At 40.5% G+C, this 19,854-nt stretch overlaps 1 protein-coding gene across 1 annotated transcript in view; it reads left to right on the top strand.

The window, feature by feature from the left end:
* LOC142021187 (organic cation/carnitine transporter 2-like) overlaps positions 1-18,012 on the top strand; it is a 42,839-nt gene extending 24,827 nt beyond the window's left edge. Inside the window, exons 5-10 of the mRNA XM_075009728.1 lie at positions 1,204-1,330; positions 5,852-5,952; positions 8,435-8,649; positions 10,523-10,705; positions 11,360-11,495; positions 12,769-18,012. Coding sequence (XP_074865829.1) covers positions 1,204-1,330; positions 5,852-5,952; positions 8,435-8,649; positions 10,523-10,705; positions 11,360-11,495; positions 12,769-12,856 — 850 coding nt within the window. The 3' untranslated portion in view covers positions 12,857-18,012. The remainder of the gene's footprint in view (positions 1-1,203; positions 1,331-5,851; positions 5,953-8,434; positions 8,650-10,522; positions 10,706-11,359; positions 11,496-12,768) is intronic.
* The last annotated feature ends 1,842 nt before the right edge of the window (positions 18,013-19,854 follow it).

Raw genomic sequence — 19,854 nt, 5'->3', positions numbered from 1 at the left:
GGAATAAACAGCAACAAGCCATGTTGCTAAAACCTGTTGCCATTATTAAAAATCAGTCAGCTCCTGGCCCCCAGTTTCATCCCCTTTACTCCAAGTTACACTGGGGAGTGACTGGGGAGGAGCGTAGAAAGATGGTGTAGAGCTGCTTCCCATGGAAAGCCTCCTCCACCCAGAATCCCATGTGTTGCTTTTTGAAAGGCAGGCTCTAGCCTAGTATTTTGGACAGGAGGGAATGATTCACACCTGTTCCCACTGAAGTCCATGAACTTCATTGATCTTACAGTCAGACTAACAAAGGCAGAACTAGAGACCTGTAGCTGGGAGTTGAGCTGGGATTGCGATCTGTGGAACTCCACTGGTACTGTTTTTATGGAAATGGTAAGCCTAAATAGTCCACAAGGTGGAGCTATTTCTCTTCCTAGGTAGAAGGAAATGCGCTATGCAGTAAACTCTGTCATATCCGGTAGCCCCAGGACCCAGAGGTTGCTAAATATTGAAATATTCTGGATTATAGAGTGGTATACCTAGCAATGCATAAAACTAAAGAAAAACAAGATTGGATATTAAAAAAAAAAAAAAAAGAAATGCATGCAGAGTATGTTATTTACCAGCAGCAGTAGTATTGTACACTAAATTTCACCTGTATTTGCTGTATTTATTAGTTTAATTTCACTATACTGTACTGTGCTAACTGTAGTTAGGAAAACCTAACTAAAATTTACTGATGATTAAAATGCCGGTTATTTGAGAGTTCTGGATGATAGAATGATGCATATGAAACAGTAAATGTATTTCAGTCCACTTTTTCTTGTGAAAACAGCTTATGTGTATAGTGTCTCATCCTACATTACATCTATAATTAGTAACTTATACAGATTACCGTCCAATTATTACCCACATCTGGCACAATGTCACGTGCATAGTTTTACACTGCCGTAGGGTTTTTTTCCTGTACTTGGCAACTATGATTTGTTGCTTAACTTTTTAGTCTCCTTTTAGTCTATGAGCACATTTCAGTCTCTTTTTCATAGTGTACGCTAATATGCTTTGCATAAATTTGTGTTTTAGTTTTGTTTGTATTCACTGCAAGGTACAGCACATTTAAACTGTTTATGTCTTCGTGGTAGAGTGTGTGTGTGTGTGTGTGTGTGTCATGGCAGTGTGGAAATGCAGACCTTGTTGTTTTTCTGACCCGTTTTGCAGGGTTGTTCCAGAATCTCCCCGGTGGCTGATCTCTCAAGGAAGATTTCAAGAGGCAGAAATCATCGTCCGAAAGGCTGCAAAACTAAATGGTATTACAGCCCCAGATGTAATATTTGACCCTATGGAGGTAAACTGTCATGTGTATTAAAACTGTCTGCCTGATCCTCTGGTTACTGTTCAAGAAAATCCATTTTCAGATTTGTTACTTGGATTAAGGTAGTTCCTGCATATCCGAGGCACTTGCTAAATAGATAAGGATGTAGCCCTTGCCCTGAGGAGCTAATAGCTGAATGCTTACCTCATATCCTTCCTCTTCACAAAATGTGTCAACTTCCTGTTTCTCCCATTCCATGAACATTCCAGACAGAAAGAAAACACATCTGTGCTCTGTATGATATGTGTTTATGCCTTTTGGATCGTAATCTCTTTAGGACCAGCACTTTAATTTGTTTCATAGTTTACTTGTTGCTTTGTGGCTAGACCATACGCTGCACTAAGTACAACTTCTGAAATGCTGTGTATGTAGAGCAGTAAATCTCCCTCTCTGGAGGATGGACTCTGCTGTTTTATATGAGACAGCTGATATGTGCATGCAGGTTCTCATTTCTCAGGATGCTGGAGCCCATTGTAGAAAGATTCTGGAAATAAAATGGACTTTGCTTTCAGAATTTCCCCTAGCCATTGATTTTGGATATAAAGATAATTGTTCCAGACTGAGATGTAAAGCCTCCTGATGTTGGAACAGAATGAGGGAGCTGATAGCAAAACCTGTCCTTAACTTTTTAAGACCATTCCTAGAGAAGAAGAGCCCCAATCCAGTGATTGGAGGATTTCCCCTCAAAACTAGAGTTAGCTGTTTGTTTTACTGTCCTCTAGTAGCACATAGATAGATCCCTGCCCATGTAAGAGCTGTACCTTCCTGAGGAGGCCCAAACTAAATCAGGTTACAGAACTGTGCAACAGCCTGCCTAGAGCCTTCAGTCTTATGAAATTTCCAGTGCTCTTTGCCTTGTGAATCTTCACTTCCCATCTTTGCCATCAAAGAGCCTCTGAAACATTTTGTTAACTTAAAGTACAAAACATAACATTCACCATCAACTCTGCATTAATCTTTGTTGCTGTAACACAAATCTCGCATGCCAATGTCACTAGGGGCTGGCACTGAGTGTTAATGGGAGACATTGTAGCTTCACAGATTAGTAAGCATTTCGTGGCGGGGACTGGGTCCAGCAGTATGCTTGGATACTTCCCACTCCAACACAGTCCTGATCTTGGTAGTACTATAATAGGTTCTGAGTACTTCTGTAATACAAATATATATACGAACTTATCATTTCTCTTGCCACCTTTAGGGTGGAGTCATTATCATACCTTTTTTCCCCTCTTTCTTCTTCCCTCAGCCCCACCAATATTTCCCCCCCTCCTGGAAGTTTACTTCCTGTCTGGTCTGTGGCTGAAACAATGTAGGATATGAGGTGGCAAAGGTGCACTAATATCCAAGCCTTTCTCAGTTTTAGAGGTAAGTCCCCCAGTGATCCTGGAGAATGAGAGACTCCTGGACTCTGTTCAGTTAAGGAGATGTAGGGTTTCACATTAGAGGTTTATATTCAAAGCATCATTTCTGTCTCATAGCAAATGGGCAACTGTCTCAGCTGCTCCCATACTTTCCTTCTGGGGCCTGCCCCATCGAGGATTTCATTGTTTGTGCATTCAGCTACTAATGGGTAACACTTTCTCTCACCAATAGCAACTGTTAGAACTTACTGTTCCTGTTTTTTAGTTTCCTGTTAACCGTGACTAAACTGCATATTCTCAAGAAAGATCATATGATTTATGCCAAAGGGTTGGGACCTGCACTGCTGCCTGCAGTTGGCACTGTGGCGTATTTGTCTTTATGGCTTGTTTTCAGGAGCACAACACTCTAGCTCTCTATAAATATCAGGCTTTTTGTAATGGACAAGGATCTATGGAAACAACAAAAGAACTCTGTGAGGTGATAAGGTCTCAGAGCTTGGGCTGCAGCCCAAGCCCTAATGTCTACTCACAATTAAACAGCTCCTTAACCTGAACCCTGTGAGCCCAAGTCAGCTGTGATAGGCATGCTGCAAGTGGGTGGTTGCTCTGTAGACGTACCCTCAGACATAGTTTCAACTTACCCACAGTAGCTGCATCAGCTTTATTGAAAAGCTGCATTCACAGCCGCTGAGATACAATTTACAGCACACTGCGGTGTTTGGTGTTGGAGGATGAAATGAATAGTTCCTTTGATTTCAGTGGGAAAAAAATTGTGTATGAGGATTCCTCCCATTGGAGGAGTTTTACCATCCTTTTTCATGAGGAAAGTACTTTAGTCCACTGTTAATTCCATTGAAGTTAAGGGAACTTCTTTCACAGTAAGATAATGTTCTGCATGGAAGGGCTGGCAGATTCAGACCCAGTAAAATCTCAGGATTAAATGCTATTTAACCTTTGACAGCTTATTAGGAGCAGGAACTCAATGCAATTGGCTCATGGGACTTAAATTTGGCATTAAGTATTTTATATATTCTTACATTGAGAACTAGGGAATGCTGTGTATGTAGCTGTTGCTAAAATAGCCTCAAAGATAGCGCATTCCTTCCATTCTCTTTATATGCAAACCTCACATTTATTTATATGTATTTCTATCCTTTGGCTACAATTTAATCTGAGAGTGACCTAGCTCGAGAGGATGTGAACAAACACTACACTTCTGCAGTCTCTAGAAATCAGCATTTTGTGAAAGCTAGAAATGTAGAACTGAGGCTGATCAGGAAGTTGGGGAAATTGTATTATAATATAGGATTGATCAGGCGATTAAAAACAATGGGTGGTTTGTCCAGTATATCTCTTGAGTGTTGGTTTGTGTGGATTAAGGTAGTGAACATTGCACCCCAATGTAATCTAGTGCTCAAGGAGAAAGTGCTTCTAAACAAAACATTCTGAATTTTATCATACTGGACTGTATTGGAACATTATTTTCCTAGTGCAAGTTAAAACTAGTGTTTGAAAAGCACTGTTGAAGTGCCAAACATCATTAATTATTATTATTAACAAGGCTAGGGGTTTCAAAGAACCAACATAAATTTTGTCTTTTTATGTTTCCAGTTAGAATTTACTCTTCTCAATCATGTAAGATTTAACTTTTAGGGAGAAAGGAACCATCTACACAGTTGTTTTTGCTCATCGTCTCTCAATGTTAATCTGCATGTATAGTGGTATATGGACTGCAGCTAACATGCAAAAAATTCTTCTTACTGCGGTTGTTGAAATAGCAGTCTTTTCTACCTAAACATAAATTGCCAAGGATATGGATAAAAAGTATGATTAAAAATTAAATCAGATTATTTCCATATTGATAGTGCTTTACTTCACATTTTATAGTCCTGAATTGCTGAAGTGGAGACTTGTGTTTATTTCCTTAAATGGTTCCCCAAAAAAAAAGACAACTCTAGTATCACTGTTACCGTGAGAACCACACAAATTCAGACATGAAATTGTTATATAAATGTCTTATGCTATATTTCTATCCAAAACTAACCTTCCATTGTTAATACTGAAGCAGTTTAGTTTGAAAGTGGCAATATCTGAATGCCAGTAAAAGAGGTTTTTAGTAAAAATGGAGTTTTAGCCCTTGATACTGCAAATATTTGTGCAGATGCTTAACTGTAGTCTTATGAGAAGTTACACTGAAGTCAAGGGACTGTTTATGTGACTAAGGCCGTGTCTACACTATCCCAAAACTTTGAAATGGCCATGCAAATAGCCATTTCAAAGTTTACTAATGAAGTGCTAAAATGCATATTCAGCACCTCATTAGAATGCCGACAGATGTGGCACTTCGAAACTGACGCGGCTCGTCCAGATGGGGCTCCTTTTTGAAAGGACCCCAGCAGCTTCGAAATCCCCTTATTTCTATCTTCTGTTTTACTGGCATTCAGATATTGTCACTTTCAGACTGTGTAGATGGTTTTTTCTCCCTGAAAGTTAAATCTTACATGATTGAGAACAGTAAATTCTAACTGGAAACATAAAAAGACAAAATTTTGAAGTGCCGCAGCTGCCAGCATTCTAATGAGGTGCTGAATACGTATTTCAGTGCTTCATTAGTAAACTTCATGTACATTTCGAAGTTTTGGGACAGTGTAGATGTAGCCTAAGTTGCATACCTTCTTATGTGTTTACTTGATCAAAGATTTAACTTTGAATTCTTGCTCTTGCTGAGATTAGTTTTTTTAAGATACCCTCCCAAATAATGGTATTTTTAAGAAGCATTTTATAATTACAAATTTTAATCTAAAGTTGCCATAGTACAAATTTTCAAGTTAGTCTTACAAAGCATCAATCAAATTTAGATCAGTGATTTAAAAAAAAAGAAAAATCCTGTGTTTTACATCAAGGGATTTAAATCATGTAAAAGACTACTACTGCTCTTGGTTAATTATCCCCACTGTTATGTATGCGTGCCTTATTTCTAATCATCCTGATTTAACTCTCTTTCCCCTGCAATGTGTCCTGAAGCCACTGCTCCTGGGATGTTTTCTGCAGTCCACAGCGCTCATTCAGAATAAATATTTTGCAATACAGGATTGGCTTTAGTGATAATGTGTCCATGTATTTTTTTCCACAGCTGCAGGAAATGACTCCTCAGAAGCAGCAGTCACACACCATTTTGGACCTAGTGAGGACCCAAAATATCCGAATTGTCACTATTATGTCAGTGATGCTTTGGTAAGAAAAAGTGTGCTCATAGAATACACCAGCAAAAAGCTTGCTGAATAATAAGCACCTGCTGTTAGATACTGCTGTAAATAAATAAATAAATCTCTAAGGAAAAAGAAGGTACACACAAAGTTATAGGCTGTTAAGTTTTTGGCTACTTCTCACAAGAGTCAGATTAAACAGGTTAGTGACAATACATTTATTTCTTTTTTCAATCACAAAAGGCGTGATGAGAGTGAATATTGGCCAGTATCAAATATTGACCTCACAGCTTGCTGTTGAAATGAGCACCTGGCCCATTCTGCATCCTTTCCCCTCCACTTCCAGCAGCCACCAGAGTGTCTCTTAATTTCCAGGGTAAAAGCTGTGTCGCTTCTCCTGGCCTACAAATAGCATCCTCTGTATGCTTGGAGGTATTAGTCCTGGATTTAGTATAGTATAGGATGGCTACAAATAAAAGGGTGCATAGCTGATCACAGATCTCAAACCAGATGAGATGAGTTACCTCTGAACAAATGAGAGCCTCCAAATCAAATCCCTTTAACAGCTCTGTTAAGTGTGGCAGAAGTCTGACGCCTGGTCATCACGTTCATGTGTAAATCCCCCTACACGTGTATTCTTTGAGAACCCATACCTGAGACTCAGCTTTTCCAACGTAACAGCCTTATGCAAACTGCATTGCCAGGTTTGGACTTGATGATGCCTTGAGCTCAATAATTATGAAAGCACGCATGTGTGGAAAGCACAGATTTAAATGCATGGCAGAGCAGCTGGGAATTCAGTCACAGGATTCAAAGAGAGAATTTCTGATAAGAACTGTTCTTCTAGCTCATTAAATTTTGCCAAACAATTATTGTTTGTAATTTACAGTTTAGGCTGCCTGATTACACCAGGAAATCTGTGAGGCTCTTGTGACTTAGTTGTTTTCTGAGTCCTAATTGAACCTTGAGATTTTTTTTTTTTTTTTTTTTGCTGGGCATGAATCCAGCTAGAATCAGATTGTCTTTTGGATTGCAAAATCTTGCGTTATTTATTACACATGTGCAGTTAGCATTATGGGGCTTGACCTTCTTGAGGGCGCTAGGCCTTGATAAAATAATAATGATAAAAGTGAGGGTTCTGTGTCTACATAACTCATTCAGAGATTTTTCCCAGTACAGACTCTGTGACCTCCTCATTTCTTTAATGGCTGTCTCTTGATGAAATGTATCCTTCCCTGCTCAATGTCTTAAGATATCATGGGTACGGCCAAGTTTCCCGTTCCCTCATAAAGTTAGTTTACAGTCACCAGTCTTGGCTCTCAGTGTTCTGTGCTGTTATTTAGTTGTAATTTACTCCTAAATGTCTTCTAAGTGCCAAGTAAGCAGTGGAAGTGTTAGTAATGCTGCTAGACAACATTGACCTCCTGAGGTTCAGAAAATTGTGTCATGTGGTCCCACGGGTGCCAGATTAGAGAGGTTCAAATTGTGGTTATATGATTATTGTAGTCATTCTAATCTGGGTGCACCTTGACTCAGTGCAATCAGAAGCATTTAGCTGTGTGTTAGAAACCTTCTATGCCAGCAACAATCAGAAGTTCTTCATAGCATGTAGCAGGGATCCTGTCTAAAATGACATATTCAGGAAATGTTTTTGCTAGGTCCACATTGGAGAGAAATTGGTGTGGGCATGTAATCATTCAGAGGTAGCAGAAGCCATGCATGGCCACTGTTGCTAAAGGAGCAATAGTAAGGGTCAAATAGATTGTGCTTAGATGGGCTTGTGAATCAGCAGCGCCAACAAACATCTCTGGAATCATCAAGTCAGATTGGTTTCATTTTTAAATTCAATGGGAGCTTTTTTTTTTTTTAAGATGCTTTAAATTCAGGAAAAACAGAATAGTAGTGGGCAGCCTGTAGCCGCATGCTGCCCACTGGGGTTCTTTGTGTGCCCAGGCAGACATTTTGAGTACTCTTGTCTTCTGCAGAATTGCCAGATTAAGCTGGTTCCAGCCATGTCGGGTTTTTTTTTCCCCCCTACTGGTATTACTAAATTGCATGCACATACATCAGGATACATGAAGCAAGGTGTGTGCTGATTGTACACAATATTGTGAGAGCCATGTGCTTCCGCCACATCCAGTCAAGCGGTTCAGTTGGCATATCCCACACATTCTAGGTATGCATTTGCAGTTAGCAAAACTACCCTAACCTGGGAGGCTGTCTTGGTTACAACAATCTTGCGGCCCTCTGAGAGGAAGGAGGGCCACTCGTCCAGACCACTCACTAGTCTCAGTTTGCCCATCACTGCTCGAAAAGGCCTGGTCTGAGTCTGTTACACCACTGTGTTCAGCAGTAAATCTGAGAAAGTCTGGTAGGTGCTGACATTCCTTCCTTAGGTAAATCAGTGTTAATATTTTGAAGAGTAATTATGTGAGAGGCAATTGGCAGTCTGTGGGAAAGAAGAAACAAGTCTGTCATGTCTGATCCCTCTGATGTTCTGTGTCTTTCAGGATGATAATCTCTGTAGGCTACTTTGGCCTCTCTCTTGACACTCCTAACTTGCATGGCGATGCCTATGTAAATTGTTTCCTCTCTGCGGTTATTGAAGTTCCTGCCTATATTATAGCCTGGCTGCTTCTCCGAAATCTCCCCCGACGGTACTCGATGGCTGCTGTGTTATTCTTGGGAGGCTGCGTCCTTCTCTTCATTCAGTTGGTCCCTGCAAGTATGAACTTTTTAACAGCTCTACACTTCTAATGGTTTAATTCCAGTGCCTACCAAAGAGCAAGCATGCAAAGTATTGAGAAGGATCTTTCACCAAAGCTTTCGCCCGAATGCAGATTCTCGTTACTCATCCGTACCTTTTCCCTCCATCTCTGCTTGCTGCTGTAAAGGGAGCTTATGTGACACAAGGGTTATGTCCACTCTAGGGTTGTAGGTGTAACTTCCAGCTTGCGTAAATTTACCTGGCCTACCGCTGATCCACCTAGTGTGCTGAAAATAGAAGGTCAGCCTTGGTAACTCAACAAACGGAGAGACTAGCAAGATTGTATGATTGTTTCTGAATACATAGGTGTGTATTTGGAGTAACTGTCCCCTCCTGCCACCTGTGCTGCCCTGGCTGCACTTCTATATTTAGCACACTAGCTCAGTCAGAGCTTGCCCACGTTGGTCTTCCTAAGGTGGAAATTATCCTTCTGGTTTTAGTGTACGCACCCAGACACGTTCTGTAAAGTAAAGATGATTAGTTCTCTCTATGATGTATCAGGATTCAGACTCTAGCCTGGTTTGGCCCTAATTTCATCCCTGGAATCCTATTTAAATTAAGCACGCTGGCATAATACTGCAGAACTTTTCTCCAGAAGACCCAATTATCAATAATGTTTTTCCTCCTTTGGTCTCATTGAGAATTTGAATTTCAGGAGATCTACTGGGTCGCCTTTGTGATAAGTAACAATACTAAATGTAAACAAGTGTAGTTTTTTAAAAAGTGAATGTTTGCCAATTAAACAATATTTGAAGGAAGGTATCGTATGCTCTAAACCCCACCAATAAGTAGCTTTCTGCGAGGTGTGCAAGAGGTGTTTACCGTAATAGTCTGTTGATGCCTTTCACCATGTACTTAAGACTTGGTGTATGAGCATGCTATTGCAAAACAAAGAATAAATAAATGAAAGGGAGAACCCTCTTGCCTATTCTCCAAGGGTGAGAGAAGGGTTATGTCACTAGCTAGTCCAGGCCTTAAACCACCTGCATGTTGGTATGGTTTTTATTACAAAGCTCATGCCACTAGCTAAGGCTGAACCAGGATCCTAGAAACACATCCTCATCATGTTTCTCATTAAATTCTCTCTCTATTCTCAGACTTTATAGTTGACAGGACGGGGCAGACAAGATCTGGTCCAAGAGCCAGATGTGGCTCACCAAGCCTCTTAATCTGGTCCGCAGCTAGTCCCTATGGCTTTGGAGAGGGGAGAGCTTCAGGTGCTGCCCCTGCTCCCAGTAAAATATTTCAGTGCCCATTGGCTGCTTTCAAGTATTGCCCCTGCCCCCAGCAAAATCCCTGAGCTTATTGGCCAGAAAATGACCAATGATTTTATGCCAGAAATTGACCAGTGGGAGCTGAGACATTTTGTTGAAGGTGAGGGCATCCTGGGAAGCCCTCTCGACCCCTTCCAACAGCCACATGGGTTAGCCAGTGGGCTGGGGCCACTGGCCGGGAAGCTGCCTGAGAATGAGGCTGGCCAGAAGCTGCTTAGGTAGGCACTTCCTAGCTAGAGCCTGCCTCCAGACCCCACACCCTCTCTTTCACCCCAGTCCTCTCTCCCAAGCTCCCTTCTGCACCCAGCATCCATCCCAGACCCCGCACCTCATCCATAGCAAAGTGCAGCCCTTGACCCCTTGCCAAAAAATTGGAGTGGCCTCCATCAACAATTATTGCCCTTCCCTGCCATAGGAGGAAGATGGTTTTATTTTTTAAAAGTCTTTAGGTTAAAATGAATCAACTGAGAAACCCCAACATTGGGATTAAGTTGACAAAGCTTGAAATACAGGGGCTTGTTAGAGTTACTGATGTTCTATTTGGATCTTAATTTCAGACCTTTACATCCTGTCCATTATCTTGGTGATGCTGGGTAAATTTGGGATCACGGCGTCCTTTTCAATGGTTTATGTTTACACTGCTGAGCTGTACCCAACAGTCGTGAGGAATATGGGAGTTGGAGCTAGTTCTATGGCCTCCAGGTTGGGCAGCATCCTCTCGCCTTATTTTGTTTACCTTGGTAAGATACCAGCTATTTATCTCCTGCCAAAATGCCTAGTAGTGAACACAAAATCCTGAACTGAGTCAGAGATGCTGAAACTAGGAGTGCAGGAGGATGAGCTGTAGCACCCACTGGTTTCAAGTGGTTTCCAGTTTTACACAGGGTTTACAATTTGGTTTGATGGCTCTGAGCACCTCTATTGTAAACATGTTTTCAGCACCCCTGACTTGAGTTCTGTAACGGTGAACCACTGCTTCAACTGAGCTGGACTATGTCCTTATAGTCATTCTCTTATCTTGCCTTGTTACAGTCCAAGCTACTGCTCTATATTTGTTGCAGATTCGTCAACAAAAAATGCTGTAACAGAATCTCGGCTGCCTTTGTCTTCCCTGGGGTTGACCTCAACTCAACAAAGGCATTTAGAACGTCCAAGCTTGCTCGACACTTTGTGATTTGGAAACATAGAACTTGAAGAAATTATGCCCATATTTTATCTTTGCAACCGTGTGAGCAAGAGCCTTAACTTTTTTGAATGAAAGCTTCTGTCATGCAGCACTATAATGCTGCAATTTAGACACCTGTATGTTTGCATTATACAAACAACCCAAATATTAACCATTGGTTCATCATGATGGGGACGTATACCTGATGACATGTCCTGTGCTATTTTAGGTGCTTATGACCGATTCCTGCCTTATATCCTCATGGGAAGTCTAACTGTGCTGACAGGAATCCTTACTCTGTTCCTCCCAGAAAGCTATGGCACACCTCTCCCAGACACCATAGAGCAGATGCTGCGGGTTAAAGGGTAAGTGTTACTGACTAATCTTCTCTCTTTAGAAAACTCTACCAGCCCAGAGAAAAATATCCAAATACAATACATTTCCTTCTCGATTGCGTGATCCACGCCTGAATAAGTTGCCTGTCAGGGACAGTAAACTGAAAAAGATTTAAGATCTTAAATCAGCAATAAAATGGGCCAAATTGAACTCCCAGAAGTCAGTGGAGTTATAGCAGAGATGAGTGTTGGTCAATATGCTGTGTAGAGCATGCATGGTACTACTTGAAAGTTGTTCACAGATTGGAGGGAGCTCTTAGAAGAGGAACAAAAGATGTAAGGAGTTACAAGGATATATGAGAAATGACAAAACAAGTAAATTACATGATGCATGGTTAGACATATAGCTTATCTCTGATGAGTTTGCATAGATGTCATGAAGGGAAGAATATGGCTCTGCTAATGGAATTTATTTTTGATTCTGTTGATTTGTGAGTCTGAATGGAATCCTACTCAGCTTTCAGAGTTGTATGGCTCCTGGAGTCAGTGCCCACAGGACATATACATGTTAAAATGAGCCATTGTTTATTGTCTGTTTAAGAGTACAGGTTGAACCGCTCTTGTCTGGCACTCTCTGGTCTAGCATGATTACAGTTATCCAGATGTCCACTTATCATATGCTTGGTCCCATGAAGTTTGCTTACAGCCACCAGTCCTGGCTGTCAATGTTCTGTGCTGTTATTTAGCTGTAATTTACCCCAAATGTCTTCTAAGAGCCTAGTAAGTAGTGCAAGTGTTGATAATGCTGCTAGAAAATACTGACCTCCCATGGTTCAGCAAATTCTCTCATTTGGCACCGGACCAGCCCTGAGGGTGCCGGATTGGAGCGGTTCAACCTGCATAACCATATGTTAAGATATTTTAACATGAACATCACTGACATGCTGCAAACACGATAAAAATATTGAAATGTTGTTTCATAGCATTAAAGTTCATCATCTAAACAATTTTTCCTGATATGAGTATACATAGGAGGTTCACTGGATATCAGTCTGAAGTGTTCAGCTCTTTCAAACCGTATGGACCAAAGTTTTGAGTCCAGAGAGTTTTCTGCACTTCACTTTCTGAATTAGGAAGGTGGTTAAGCATATGAGTCATCCCATTAAAGTCACTGGGCTTTTAATGTCAAGCGCATGTTGAAGTACTTTGCTGAATCAGGACCAATATAGACACACTTACGTTTAGGATTTTGGAACTTTTTTAATTAGAAATTTCACTATTCGTTATTTTCCCTTGTTTACAGATTCAAGTACAGACATACATCTAAGAGCACAAGGCATTCGAAGGTCGATGAAGAAAGGCCTGTGATTCTTAAAAGCACAGCTTTTTGATGACACTGCACTGTAGACTCCATGATGGACTGAAAAGTAAACTGACTTCTTATTTAATTTTCCATCCAGAAAGGGCTAGTTATAAACACTTTATGTCCCATAATTATAAACTTATTTATTAAATTAAATACCGTTTTCAATACGTTCTTTTCATATGAACGTAGACAATGCATATCCCTTTGTGAAATCTCCATCCACAGTCATGTAATATGTCAGTAACACAGAACTGTGTTGGACAAACACCGTTCATAATTTTAAGTGATTGTGACACACTTGCTGTAGACCTGAGTATTCAAAAGGCAGTTGTCAGTTAGTGCTGATGGAATGAACTTAAGATAACCTACATGTCATCAAAGGTTAAAAATTGTCAGCTCCTTCCAAACTGTAAGAGGTTGCCATTGATGCTGAATTTCTCAACATGTGCATGCACACACATCTGCCCCTGGGCAAGGAGCTTGTTATAAAGTAACAAAGATTGTGAAAATATCTAGATTGCCAATTTTAAATTCATAACTTAAAGCAGACACAGGTGGCTTTGCACATGCTTAATTCCTGAACAACTCCAGGGATTAAAAACTCTTTTTAAAAAAAAAAAAATTGGAAAACTTGACTTTATTTAACTGGAAATGGATTGAGAAGATTTTCATGCACAAATAATTAGTAAGATTTAAGTTTTGCTAGGAAAGTAATTTTCATCATTTCAAATACCTTATTAATATGACCCAGGGTGAAGTTGTTTACATCTGGTATTGAGATGTGTCCTATTTCAGGAGCTTATTTATTTTTAACTCTATAAATAGGTTTCATTGTTATTTCTTTTTTCCTTTTAAGATACAGTATATAAGCTAACCCATCTGTCTTCTGCACTCTTTGGGGTGCAGCGTGTCTATTTTCAAAACTTATTTCCTGTTCTGTTCTTTTTTGTTAGTTTCCTCTTAATATGGAGGGCTAAATTCCACTCGCAGGTGCATCTGTGCACCTACATAGAACTGAATATGGTAGGGTTGGGTGGATGTCATTAAGACCAACATTTAGCCTCAAGTCCTGACCACAAGCTCTTAACGAAGAGCTCAGAACGTCATTTTACATGTTGTTTTCTCACAAATATCATGAAATATTGTGTATTTTTTTTAAAAAGCAAAAACCAAGAAATCGTGTTGAAAATCTGCCAAGAGCCAATTCCTTTGATAGCAGAAGCTACCTTGGAAGCATTTGTGTTTCTTTCAGGAAAACTTCTTTCTCTCTCTCATTTGGACAATGCTGGAAGCACATTTCTTTACGCTGAGACAGGTTTAAGAAGTGAATTTCTGTGGTATATTCATTTTTACGTAATGGTTTAAAAGCCTTACCTTGTAGTCATCAGAGCTGCTAGAAGCTTTTCTTTTGGAAAATCAGCCACTTACAAATGTTTAACATTTCACTACTGTGTTAAATTTAGCAGCAGCTAATTATCTAGATAACCAGCCTGTCTTACTGTCTCCCTGCAGACCAGGCTGTAGCAGTAGGTTTGGCACAGTGCCACTTGCCTTACACAAGTCTTTTGGAGATCTTTCTTGTCTTTATCATATGCATACATGGTGCATGTGCTGTGGGTGTTTGAAAACTGACCCCGACCTGACTCTAGTTCTGCCTGTCCATGGCTAACATTGCAAGATTGGATGTAATTTATCTCTATCCATTAAGTCTCTTATTAGATATGCCATTTGCATGTCTCTAATCTTCTGATGGGAGTAACTAGAAGTTGTCAAGTGTTGCTGTGTTTTGGGATATAACACTAACAAACTATCCTCTGCAAAGGGAGCTACAAGTAACATACAAGGCTCCTGTTCTCCTTTGAAGGTAGAATTGTTGTTTCATGCTCCACCCTACTATATTCCCTTGTCCTGCAAGGACCGTTATGAGATCTAGAGTGGGATTTGCAAAATTGACCCAGGTCAACACCATACTCTACACTGATCTCAAATCACACATCTCTGCCTTATAAAATCCACTGATCAGGACCTGCCAAGGTAAGAGCAACTCCTTTGAGTCTGCTTTGTGTAACTCTGGTTATGGTGTTTTAGCTTTATTTACATTTTCCCTTCATAAGCATTGCACTTTGCAACACTCCTACCACAAGGGCACGAACAGTCTCTGTATTGTTTAGAGCCTATGTGTATACTTTGCATGGGGGAAGTAAAACCCAACTTTCAGGAACGTGCCTGTGTTAGCTGGCAGTGGGCTAGCATGCTAAAATAGAGTGTAGCTACATCAGTGTGTGTGGCAAAGGGGACTAAAAAGCACTAAAAAGTGGAATTTTACCACAAGGTCAAATTGCGGAGTGCAAAATGCCTTTCTGTGCTTCTGAAGTTCCTCCTGTGGATGAGATCATTGGAATCTGTTCTAAACTGTAACTTGAAGTTTTAACAATATATGTGCTTTTAGCTGATGCCTAATCTAAAATTGGAATTAACTCCTAGCCAAGGTCTGAAATGCCATTAATACCTCATTAAGTTGTTACTTTTCTCTGCTGATTTATTTAATTGACAGTGAGATTTTCTTTCTTGAATTTTTAAATGTTCCAGTGTTTACTGAGCAATCTTAAAAGCAGTGGCTGAGCCAGCTGAATGGGGAATTTCTCCATTGTGATGCAAGGCAGATACATCATGGCAACACTGACCAATTCTGTTGTCACAACATGTCTTGTAATTAATGCTAGTCTTCTAAAAATGGAAAATAAAACCCAAAATATTCTCCATGCTTCTGCAGTATGTATGGCTGTTAATATATTAGTCTGACTCCCATTTGACAGTTTAGCCCATGTACTGATTTCACAATTGGTTTTGTCAGTGGATGGCACAGCTGAGCTGGATTATTCTTCTGTATGATTCAGTGGATTCTCTCATCTTGAAAAGAATGCACTAATTTGAGTAAAATAAACCCCACCACAGAAACTAACTGAAATATTCCTACTATGTTCTTCTGTGGATGTTTGTTCATAAGATCAGTATGCTGGTAAAGAGAGTTACAGTTAAATTCTGTATCGGAGGAACATTGAAAATGATTAACTGAACCAACAGTGACATCCCCATTGTCACTGAGAATAGCAGGTAAGGTCTGAAGGTGCCTAGCACAATTGTAGATATTTGTGAAATATTGTGGTGGCACCATATTGTACCTAAACTTTGGCGGAGTCATTGTGAGCGCTCCATTGCAGCTTCAAAACACCCTGTCTATAATGGTCTTTAACAATTCTAGTGGCCTGTCTCTTATTTTTATTGTTTTGTAGGTTGGGGTGGCATTAGGGCCTTCTGACTTACTTTGATCTGACTGTAACCTTTTTGCAAATTCAGTTTTTTTGCAAACGTTCTATCCTCTCTCTCTCTCTCTCTCTCAAAAAAATGTAAATTTAATAGAAGCCTCCCTCCTTTCACGAATCACTTTCATAGGGGTCTTTCTAGTTTAGAAAATAACATTAGATCGGGGTCGTTTAGGGCCAGTTGGAGTTCCAAGGTGAAGTTATCAAGGTAAACTGTGTAGTCTGGCTGCTATTTTGTGAAGATTGTTTTAAAGGTCCAGGTTTTCATTTGTATAAGCACTTCAGTTAACAGCAGACGTGCTATACAGAACATAAATATATAGGTATGAAGAAGACTTTAACTGTAGCTCATTTAATAGTGGGGGGCCCTCTTCTGTCACCCTTACCTTTATTCTGTGAGTAGGTCTATTGTTTTCAAAGAGTTAAAGTACTACTACTCCTTGGAAGAATGGTATAATCTACCCTTGAATGAGAGGCTGTGCTAAGATAGTAAATTCACTGTTATATTTAAACCAAAGTGCTGTGCACAAAAGAATTCAGGCCAGCTTGGATCCCCAGAAGCTGGAAAATTCAGGATGGCTCATGCATTCTTCATCTGCTGGGAATCGCTGCCCACCTGTATGGTATGTGAGGTGCCCAGCTGATGAAGAATCCCCATCATTTATACTGTCATCACTGTGGGAGACATTGCCTTAAGGTCATGAGCACAGGGCCAGGAACACATGGGTTCTAATCTTAGGTCTGAAATTCTCTCTTTATCACTTGGGACAAATAATTTTAGCTTTGGTGCCTCAATTTCCCAGTTCACAAAATAGAGGTAATACCACCTCTCGAAGGGGCTGGAGTTGATGAATGTTTGTGAAGAGTTATGTAAATACTCATGATGATGCTCTGTCATTCTTAAGCACAAGTTAGAATTTTTAGTTTTATTTCTGAGTCTGGCCATGAATTTAACATTCTACTAGAGTGTTGATTGTAATTCTGTAGCTCTTTAGCACCTTCTGCCAACTTATCTCAGAGCACTTGTGACATTCGCTCCATCAGTGCTCATACCCCTTTCATGCTCCTAAATTGAAGATTGGGAAAGAGAGGAAATGGCCAGGGCTCCATAGAAAGTCTGTTGCAGAATCTAGGTTTTCTGGTCTTCAATCCTGTGGTTTTGTTCTCCAACTCCTTCCTCAGTGCTATGTAAAAGTATTCCTTTGTCAGGGCTGCCTTTCGAATACAGGCCACCTGAACTTTATTTTCCTAAGCACATGGTGAGACTACTTATTTCAATACATTTTAATTTGTTCATGGATCCCTGATAATACCACGGCCATCGTGTATGTGTCTTGGAAACTGCTTGCCATATTTGCAGTAGACGTCTGGCTTGACAACACAGCCTGTGCCATATGTGTTCTTGGCCCAAGTGGATCATCCATTATTACAAATAGCTCCCTAAGCCTGCAAGCATTTAACCACATGAGTAGCGTGGCTCACTGGAGTAGTACTATTGAACCCAATGAAACTCCTCCTGTGAATGATGTTGTATGCAGTTCTAGTTATAGAATCAGGCCTTAAACTTGGATAGCTGGAAGTGATTTGATCACAACATGAAATCAACTTAGATGACCTAGTGCCTTGTTTGCAAATGCATTTGGAGGCACTTTAATATAGCACTTATGCCTAGTGCCTTGTACAGAGAGAGCCAGCTATTTTCAAAATCTAAGAGTGGTTCCTTCTCTGAATGTAAATGTTCTTTAAGTATAATGAGGTTGATTTAAAATTGGCTGAGTCTTGAAGCATTTTCCTGTAAGAACTGTGATATGATTATTTGTAAAATTCTGAATAAAATCATTCCTAAGATAACTCCAAATATGAAGTGTTGTTCTGGTATTCCTTTGTGGATTTTTTTCTTTATTCATTAGCCAGACAAAATATGGGCTGTCTGGTGCCTTTTTTGGTTGCCACTTCTACCTTTTTCAAACCATCTGGGCCTTATTGTTCACCATCTCAGGTTGTACAATGACATTTCTCACAGATTTCAAGTCAGTTCACTCTAAGCAAAGGTCACACTTCAGCCTTCACTAAGGGGAGCATTGACAGTGACCACAGCCAAATGCGTGCAGTTGCAAAGCAGTGATTGGGATGCAAAGGAATTCTCACCCATGCCTGGTTAGTGTAGTGCTCTGTCCCTTTTAGTGGCACCTAGACTCATCAATCGCTAGATTGTCTGCTACAGATAGCTACTCTGGAATAGCTTATTTCAGAATAATGCTGCTGTGTAGATGTCCCCTAAGAGTATTTTAGGTCATGCAGTCAAGGCTCATACATTAAGCTCTGGAAGTCCCAGGTTAGACCCTACCCACTTGCCAATGACCAGGCTTCGTTGGCGTTACAGTAGCAAGAAACTGAACTTTGCTAGTCAATTCCATACCATTCCTTCTTCCATGGAGACTAGTTATCCAGGGGTCTCTTTACACTTGGAGCCTGGGATGTAATTTCCTTGTCGAGGAGACCTACCCATACTAGCTTTGATTAACCTAGTGTGCTAGAAATAGAGTAGGTGTGGTGGTGCAAGCAACAGGAGGGTCTTGCTGCCCCGAATGCAAGCCTTGTGTCTCAGATATTAACATTGTTCAGGCAGCTAGCCCCCGGCGTCAGCAGGGCTGCACTCCACAGCGTGCTCACTTTATGTTCGGAAGCTGCATGTTGTACCCTGAGCTTGCACTACAGACACACCCTAAAACAGGAAGGAAGTTCCTTAAACTAGAGCACCCTGTTAGGCATTGTATATTCTCCACCAACAGGTGGCAGCATTTCCTCAGCTCACCGTAACAGCAATGGTTGAGGTCTAGCTCATCCATTCAGACGTTCTGTGCATTGCACCCAAGAAATCATTGATTAAGAATTGTACTCAAGGCTCATGTAGTTGAACATATCTGTTGACCTGACTTCCAGATGTGCTGAGCAGGCAGCAATCTCATTTAAGTCAATGAAAACGGTAAGTGTAAGTGCTCATCGCCTTCGGAGAACCACACCGTGTAACTCTATAGCAGGACATCGGTGATTCTTCAGAATTGGTAAATATATTTTTTGTCACTCTTTTACTTGTCTTTGCCCCCTGCACATACTCTTCCCAATCGCCTATATTTCTCATTTCCACTCCTAGGGTTCCAAACATCAACAGGTCCTTTTAAAACAGTTACTGTACTTGCCTCTTTGGGATAGTGAAGTTCAGTAAACTCCTGTTTGGGTGCGTCTACACTAAGAACTAACTTCAAAGATAGGCACTACTTCAAAGTAGCCAGCAGAGAGTCACCACGCATTTTGCTTACTTCAAAGTTAACTTCGTACTAGGGAGCCCAACTTGTTTAACTTCAAAGTAGGATGTGTGTAGATGCTCAACTTTAAAATAAGCAGCTTCAAAGTTATTTTTGTCGTGTAGACACAGCGGTTTGATGTATCATTATTTGTATTACCATTGGTGACTAGAAGTCCTAGCCAGGGGCCAGGATCTCAGTGAACTAGAGCCAGAATCTCCAGTGGTTTGTATCCAAATTCTACTCAGAGTTCAGTCTGAGATCAGATCAAGGCTCTTCGTGTGTTATGATGAGATCTCTGTTATCTTGAAACAAAATCCCATAAGAATTTACTCCATGTAGGTGACTCATACATAAAGGAACTTTCTTTTGAAAAAGTAATATGTCAATGCAGG

The sequence above is a fragment of the Carettochelys insculpta genome, chromosome 15 (assembly GCF_033958435.1).
Source record: "Carettochelys insculpta isolate YL-2023 chromosome 15, ASM3395843v1, whole genome shotgun sequence".
Lineage (NCBI taxonomy): Eukaryota > Metazoa > Chordata > Testudines > Carettochelyidae > Carettochelys > Carettochelys insculpta.
This window is presented reverse-complemented; position numbering and strand designations above follow the sequence as displayed.